Here is an 8168-nt window from a genome sequence, read left to right as displayed (position 1 = left end):
ACTAGCTCTGCTCTGGATGGATTTACCGTCCCTCCCTCCAAGCATCGCGGAATTTCATTCACAAGACAGGTGACTGTAAACCACTCTGCCAATAAATATAGAGCAGAAGGGAGGGAGGGGGAGGTGTGTGTTGGGGGGGGGGGGGGGGAGACAGAGAGGTCAGATGTTTTCCCTTTCTTTTCTGTTGGAGGTGCGTGAAGAGAAGGCGCACCTGCGAGAGTGTCTGCTGCACTCTTCTTTACTGAGAACTCAAATTGGGGTGCCGCTGTTGCTGTTTGGCTGAGGCTGCCTGCACTTTACAGACTCGACCAGTGGACAGGGGGGGGGGGGGGGACGGGGAAGAGAGAGCGAGAGGAGGGGTGAGCGAGAGAGGGGGTGTGTGTGAAACAGAGACTGGATGGATCCCTCTCTTCCTCTGGCACTCCACAGGCGCTCATTCATTTATTTAAGCCTGGCCGACGACAGCATGCCAAACGCAGACTCCAGCATCAGAGCTCGGTCAGTAGGCTCTAGCATCCTCATCTATGAAACTGTCTCTCATTCTTTTTAGTCTTTTTGTCTCTTCTGTGTTCACGCATTTACACGAACGCGCGCATCTAAGAAGCAGGTACAGTCTTAATAAACAGCAATTCTCCTCTCTTGTCTTTTTCTCGCGCAGACAGAGACTTTCCAACAGAGGACAGCAGGAGTGAGACCCCCCTCCTCTTCTCGCACCGCTCCGACAACGTTCCTACCTGCACAGCCTCCCAGCAGGACTTGACTTGGCGCTCATCGGACACCGCCGACACCCAGGACCAACGTGGGAAAAAAAACATTTATGGGCCCCAAACCTCGCGAGGCCCCCGGGATGGCGTGCAGCGCGTGCTACTACCTGGTTATCAGCTCCACACACCTGAGTAATGGACACTTCAGGCGCGTCAAGGGAGTCTTCAGAGGACCTCTGTGTCCATCCGCAAACAGTGACTCACCGGTAGGACAGCATACAGGCTCTGACAGATTTCTCTAGATGTGTGTGGGTTTGAGCAATCAAGTTTGAAAGAGTTCAAGTGAAGTGTTTTTTTTTCCCTCTATTTTTGGAGATATGGGATTTATAACGTATGTAAAGTTAAGTGATGTCATAGGAAGTCCAAGTATAGGGAGGAAAATGTGTGTGTGTGTCCGTGTGTGTAAACTGTGGGAGAAACACTCAAGTGCCCAGCAGACCCAGCCGTGCTGTCATACGGTACTGAATAGGTGAATATTTCTGCAGAGGATGATAATTTCCTGAGCCTTAAGGAGATTTTTTGATTTTGGGGGGGGGGGGAGGCAGGAGATGTGAATATTTTAAGCTTAGGGAAAAAAATTGGTGTATCCAACCATGAAGCCATTGTCCCTCCTTGCCCCCTTCTCCCTCTCATGGCTATGGGAATTAAACGAATCAAATTACATTAGTTCTTTGAGGAGGAAATGAGTTGCCCTGACAAAAATAGGCCTAATTACCTGGGGAGTATTTGTACGTGTTTGTTTTCTCTCTCTCTGTATGTGTGTGTGTGTGTGTGTGTGTGTGTGTGTGTGTGTGTGTGTGTGTGTGTGTGTGTAAGAAAGAAAGAGAGAAAAACCAGTCTAGGCTTGTAGAGTATAGTTTCCTGACCTTTCCACGCTGCTCATGATTCCTTTGAGCCAAGAAACTGGCATTCAGTTGTAAACTGTCTTTCAGTGTATTTGAGGGTCTGTGCATGTTTGTGTGCACACCTGTATGGATAAAGGAATATGTGTAGTAGAAAGGGTTTTTAAAAAAAAAAAAAAAGAGTAAGAGTAAGAGAGCAATGAAAACAAGGCATAGAGAGAAGCAAAAGAAATGGCAGCAAATGTAAATATGTATGTGATATTTTAGACCGTGTGAATTAGGGTGGTCTCTGCATCTCCATATCTCTCGCCGTTTGTAGCCTACGTTTTGCGTTTTGTGTGTTGTACATCCAGGAGCTGCTCCAAGGGTCTCTGGTAATCACACATTATTCATGAGCTCTTAATGTGAGACGAGACAAACTGGCGGAGCTGATGACAAGTTTGATGAGAAAGGAGGAAAGGAGCAGCTGGTATGTGTGTATAAGTGCGTGAGTGTGTGTGTGTATGTGTGTGTTCATACTGAAGTCATTACCAGTCTGTCATGTTCGGCCCGCGTTCACTGTGTGATGGGAATGAGCGAACAGTGTTGAGCAGACACAGTCAGACTGGCAGAGATGGTGCAAGGAATATTCTTGCAAACTTTTAAACACACGGAAATGATTTCTGTGCGTCTGCCACACAGTTTAGATTCAGCATGCGCAGCACATGTTTCCATTTCTACAAATTAGGGCTTCTTCTGTTGTATTTGATCATTTCTCAGAACCCTCTTATCTTCTTGTAAGATCATTAAACACTCAGTCTTTATTGCTCCTGCAACAAGTTTAACCTCCTCCCAGAAATCACTCTAAATTCTCAAAGGAACTCTTACTTGAATTCATTTGAAGCTTAATGACTATTTTAGGCATGTCTATATTTTTAGACTAATGAATGCATAGGCTCCCGGGCAGCCATTCTTTTCCAAATTCGGCATGTTATGAAGAATCGTTGAACTACTTGTCACTTGTTTGGGATAAGTAATCCGTTAGAGTGTAGTATGTCTTTTAAAGATTTGTCAAACTTTCATGACACACATAGGATGAGCTTACAGTTGTTTCCCGCACACCAAAATCCGTTAGTATCCTCATCCTTAGCATTGAGAAAGTACGTGTGAAGCAGTTTAATACCAGATTATACATTGGGTGCAATTGGCCTAAGTATAAAGGATATATTGTATCCAGATATATGTTGTGTAATATCAGAGTAATTTAGAGGTTTCTGGAACAGTTCTGGTGCAGTTTTACCTTTTTCCAAGTTGTATGGAGGCGAGGAAAAACTCTAAAGAGGTCAAAGCTCCTGCAGTGGTTATGTAGTATATAGAACAACTTTACTGCGTGAATGACGCATATCACCTCCCAGGCTTCATTGGGGTTATTATGATAAAGGTTTAAAGCTAAGACATATCAGATGGTGGCAAGGATGTGTTCAAAGTTGCTAACTAATCAGTTTTATATGAATTGATGGACACGTGGGCTATGCTGAGATCTCTGCTATGTTATAAAGTAAGACTCAGAGTGAAAGTTAAAAGCAACATAATGTCTTTTACCTGCACCCAAGCACAGAGGCTCTGTCTGGGTGCCCAGTCACTCAGCAATAAAGACAAAGAGGTGCGCCTCTCTCCCCGAGCGACTGCAGAACAATATTGGAAACAGATTTGTCACGAGGTGGTTAATAAGATAAAAAAGTGGAAGTAAAATGTCATTAAAACGTGCTTTGAGAGAGCAGCACTCAAGCTGAGATTGGATACATTTCCACATTTAAGGAACAGATATCACATCACAAAATCAATAAGTAATAAACAACAACCCATTTGATTCTCTTTTCAATAAAATGCTAATAAGCTGTAGGTTTATATGTGTATATACAACAAACCTAAGCCATTATGATATTGGGAGTTTTCACCCTTTTGAAAATTCACATTAAAATAGAAACACACAGGTGCGATCCTGGCAAAATGCTACTTGATTTATACCATATGATAAAAGCAGAAACAATATGAAAACAGCAAAACTGCCATCATCATTTTATTATTCACACCTGGGATTTACCTGATGTGATACGGCATCATGGCTTCAGCATAAAAGCCCCATGATTATAAATAGTTGAACTGTTACAGTGAACCATCAAAACAGATATGACACTGAAAATTAGGAATCTCTACAGGCCACATTTCAAATCTGTAACCCTTCAAATATCATCAAAAAGAAGAAATCCCATCAAAGAAAACCATTCAAGCAAAAAACATGAGCAGCAGCTGCTCTGAAGATTCCCTTTCACCCGTAGTATACAGTAGATTCAAGCGTTCCTGACAAAAAAAAAGAAGAAAGAAAGAAAAAACATTGAATCCATAGCAGCTTACAGGCTTAACTGTAGCTGACCTCCATGTGAACAGACAGAGACAAGTAAAAATAGAAGTTAGAATTTTAATGAATACATTTTTTAGACTACAAGCTCTGTTTTTCAGGTGTTATTCATGGTACGAAGGACATCATTTACCTCCAAGGCCATGTCCAAACTAATGAACATAAATCTACATGTGGAAAGTTCAGCAAAACGCTGGCCAAGCATGTTTAGAAGGTCAAAAAAAAAACCTCGCTTTCAGATTTATCCATATTAGTTTAGACAAGGCTCGAGCCTGTCAGCATGATACAGAATCTGCGGTCGTGGTCAAGGAGTTCAAATGTGACTGCCTGCGTTAGGTGAAAGTTAGCCCTTCAGTCAGGAACCAGTGAATTGAACGCATCTCTTCAAGGTGGTTAAACATGCTGAGCAGCATCTTTTGCCCCCGTCCGTCCTGTTGTAGGGAACGCCACGCCAGGCAGAACAGCAGACGCTCTTTGATTTAGCTCAGATCAATTGACTACAAAGGATTTTACAGCTGGGATTTGTCAGGAGTAACTTCTTGTGTCTACACTTTGATAAGGCGGCATTAAGCAAACACTGGGTGCCAATCAATGCACACATTGCCCCCTTTTTTACCACAAAAAAAAGAATTGTGTTTGTTAAAATCCTTTTGTTTTGTTGCTTAGTTAGCATCCACACAGTGTAGCATGGGAGATCTAGATTGGGATTTTATTTATTACTACTTTATTGCTACCAATTAGTCACTGCGATAGGCCCCTTGGATGTTTCTAACTTTCGGATCCTGCATGTATATTAGTACTTAATCATCACTGATGAGTCACTCCTAAATCTCTTGTTAACACCTCAAAGGTTTTTTGGTTTTTTTGGTTTCGGCGTCAACATTGAGGGAGGACAGCAGGAGCGAAAAGGTGTGTGCAAAGAGGACAAAGTCATGCATGATGCTTCTCTCAGTTCCAATGGATCCAAACTGTCTTTCTCTCGCTTTCCTTTACACACACACACATACACACACATTCACGGCTATAATATTCTACTAGAAGTGGGGGTGGACTGTGTGTATGTGTGTGTATGTGCATACTTACTGTTCATCCCCTGAAGACCACTTTGATGTATATTTCACTGCCGTTGCAGGAAACAGATCACTGGCTATCCAGCACGGTGTCAAAGTGAGTGCCAATGCGGCAGTGTGTGTGTGTGTGTGTGTGTGTGTGTTTGTGACTCCACATTTGCTCCCCCCTGTTTTCATTGATTCCACAGGGAGCTGAACAGTGTTTATGTAAATGAGGTGGCATTTAAACATATGCCCCGAACAATTACCTTGAAACAACTGTTTAGCTGCACAAAAACAGTGCCGTGTTCAGAGCGAGCCAAGTGGTTAGCTTTAAATATTAAGCCATAATAAGGGGACAGAGGTGAGATGAGCCAGCCGGTTGGCTATTTAGCTTGCTAGTTTTCTCGTGGACGCTAATGCATTCCACAAGAATCTAACCCAGGGGCCTTAAATGATGATCATAATAGTAAGTGATCCAGCCTCAGTGTTAAAAGGACTCAGAAGAGAGGATCAAGGTGGTAATTGCGGTTCAGCAAATGTCAGAAAGAAAAAGAGTTAAACGTTAGCTTGAGATGAAGAAATGTCTGTGAGAAAAGCTCAAGAGCAGCTGTTGACTTGCTGTGTTGTCACAGCTGCGGAGTCAAGGCTCTCTTTGCTGCAGTCGCTCACACAAAGTCTAATGTTATTGCACACATACACGTGCACACGCACCAAGTCAGCCATTAAGTGGCATTAGAGCCGTTTGAGAGTGAGCAGGTGAGTGCTGCTGAATGTGAAAGTTCTGTATGACTGGACCATTCCTGCTGACCACTGCAAAGTGCTCCCACTGATCACCGCTAATGTCCTCCATCACAGTTTACGCTCAACACTCTGGAGAGTGTGTGTGTGTGTGTGTGTGTGTGTGTGTGTGTGTGTGTGTGTGTGTGTGTGTGTGTGTTGGAGAGAAAGGTGGATAATTGGGACAGATGGGTGAGATAGGATGAAAAGAAGGAGGAGGGCGAGCAGGAGAAAGAGACAGTTGGCATCGATTTTAACACTCTCTCAAGCCTTTATTGACATTTCATTTAGCTAATGAATTCATTAGTGCTTCATAGCATAATAACCTCTACTTGATAACCAGGATGATTCCCCAGAGGAATAGTGCTGCCTATACTCTGCTGCTTCTCTATTTTCTGGCTCTTCCAGTTTGATTCTCAGCTTTCTTCATTTTATTTTTTTTTATTAATCCACCTTAGCTTTTTTTCCTTCTACCCTGCAAGTTTCTTCCCTGTTTGTTTGGAATGCATTGTGTAGCTTGTAAATGAACCCAGCGTCTGAGGTGACATAACCTGCCAGTCTCTTAACAACAGCGCAGCGTGCCCTCAGGAATGGAGAAATGAAGGAGATGCAAGATGTTTGAGCATCCTCAGCCTTTATTTATCTGTAGGGGCCTTTGTGCTTCTACTCCTGTGTGCGCGCTAGCTTTGTGGCGCTTGTTCATTGGAGATGGAGATGATCTTTATATATTTTACTGACAAGTCTTTATTTGTGCATCTTTGACTTGCTACCTCCTGACACACACACAGATGTACACACACGCACACACAGCTTTGACTTGAATGAATTCAACGACCATTTGAACTTCCACAAAAAAAGTATTTTTCAATCACAAAACGTTTGATGATTCATCCCCGAGAGATTGTATTTTTACACATTTACAACCTTCCATTTGGACTAAAAGTTCTACCTGACCTCTTTATAATTTGGAAGAATTTATTAACTCCAGTTTGGGTCCGATGTCTATGGCTTCGAGGGCAAAGATGCCTGCAGGGCTGATTTAACCTGCAAGGGCTTTGCGTAGGAGTGTGCGAGCATATCTAGAGGGCAAAGAGTGGCTGAGCGTTTGGTAATAGTTGTGGTAAAAGAATAGCGAGGGCCTCTCGTGCTGATTTTATAGCCACAGGATGAGCAAGCATCTTTAAAGCACAGATCTTGGCATTATACGCATGTTGTGGGAAAGACACGAATTCTGTAGACTCATACGTGTCTGCTCACAGGCACAGCAGATGGCCAAGCTCTCATTCTGTATATTACCTGGGGACAGATGTTTGTCTGTGTGGTCATTAGTGATCACAGCTTCAGATAATCACCTGGAGACACACCAGCACATAAACACACACTCACGTACAATTAGTGAGTGTTTGATAATTACTGGATGTTTGATGAACCATCTGGAACAGCAGCTCAGGCGGAAATTGAAAGACACGCTCATAACAAAATCATACACACAAATACCCAAATCATAGTAATCAAACGTGTATCATTGAGCTTGTGCTAGAAAAAAAATATATATGTGAAATTGCAAAAAATAAACTAAGACAGGTGAGAGAAGAGAAGATGAAAGCATTTTTGCTTCACAGTCATTAGGATGTCACGTCTCATTCTGGGTTCGGTCTTATCCTCTTTAATTCCCTTGACATGATTTTCTCTGAAGTATAAACTTTGCTCCCCGCCCACCCTCCCTTTTTTCTTTTAAACTATAATTTGCAGCTAGCTTTTGTCTTCCCCTCTAACCATTTCTCTAGCCACTACCTTTGCTCTCAGCCCCTTCTCCCTGACACACCTCTTATATCCATCTCCTATTGCTTCTCATCTCATCTCTGAAGCCCATTCATTTTTTAGCAGGTCAAAGGTTCATCTGTTTAGGCGTTTGAATTGTGTGTGTATGCGTGTGTGTGTGAGAGAGAGAGAGACAGAGGAGGAGCGATAGGTATGCTGTGTGCGTGTTTGTGTGCATATCTGTGTACAGTATGCCTGTACGGGAGCGTGTGGGTGATGGGAGTAATATTGCAGTAGCAATATTGCTGAAAAATCCTTCAAGGGACGAAAGTGCAGAGAGGGTGCGCTTTATTTGATGGTCGGTTTCTCTGTTCTTCAATAACCTCCGTTTTACTCCTCTGCCTTTTATTCTGCCACTCTACCTGGATTCATTCTTTCATATAGGTGATGTAGCTGCAACTCGCTAAATACAGCCTGCATATTTGCATGTGCATTGCCTTACAGAAATTTGCACCTGCACTCTTGATTACCTGCGTGCGTTTTGGCTGCTGACACGGAGGCCAGGGTTAAGAGC

The 8168-nt window shown here is 43.0% G+C and overlaps 1 protein-coding gene across 1 annotated transcript in view; it reads left to right on the top strand.

The window, feature by feature from the left end:
* Window positions 1-401: 401 nt before the first annotated feature.
* znf804b (zinc finger protein 804B) overlaps window positions 402-8168 on the top strand; it is a 33834-nt gene continuing 26067 nt past the window's right edge. Inside the window, 2 exon segments of the mRNA XM_082551940.1 lie at window positions 402-498; window positions 659-970. Coding sequence (XP_082408066.1) covers window positions 818-970 — 153 coding nt within the window. The 5' untranslated portion in view covers window positions 402-498; window positions 659-817.

The sequence above is a fragment of the Aulonocara stuartgranti genome (genome assembly GCF_965226115.1).
Source record: "Aulonocara stuartgranti genome assembly, chromosome: 11".
Taxonomy (NCBI): Eukaryota; Metazoa; Chordata; class Actinopteri; order Cichliformes; family Cichlidae; genus Aulonocara; species Aulonocara stuartgranti.
Note: the sequence above shows the minus strand (reverse complement) of the source record. Positions and strands in the feature narration are given on the sequence as shown.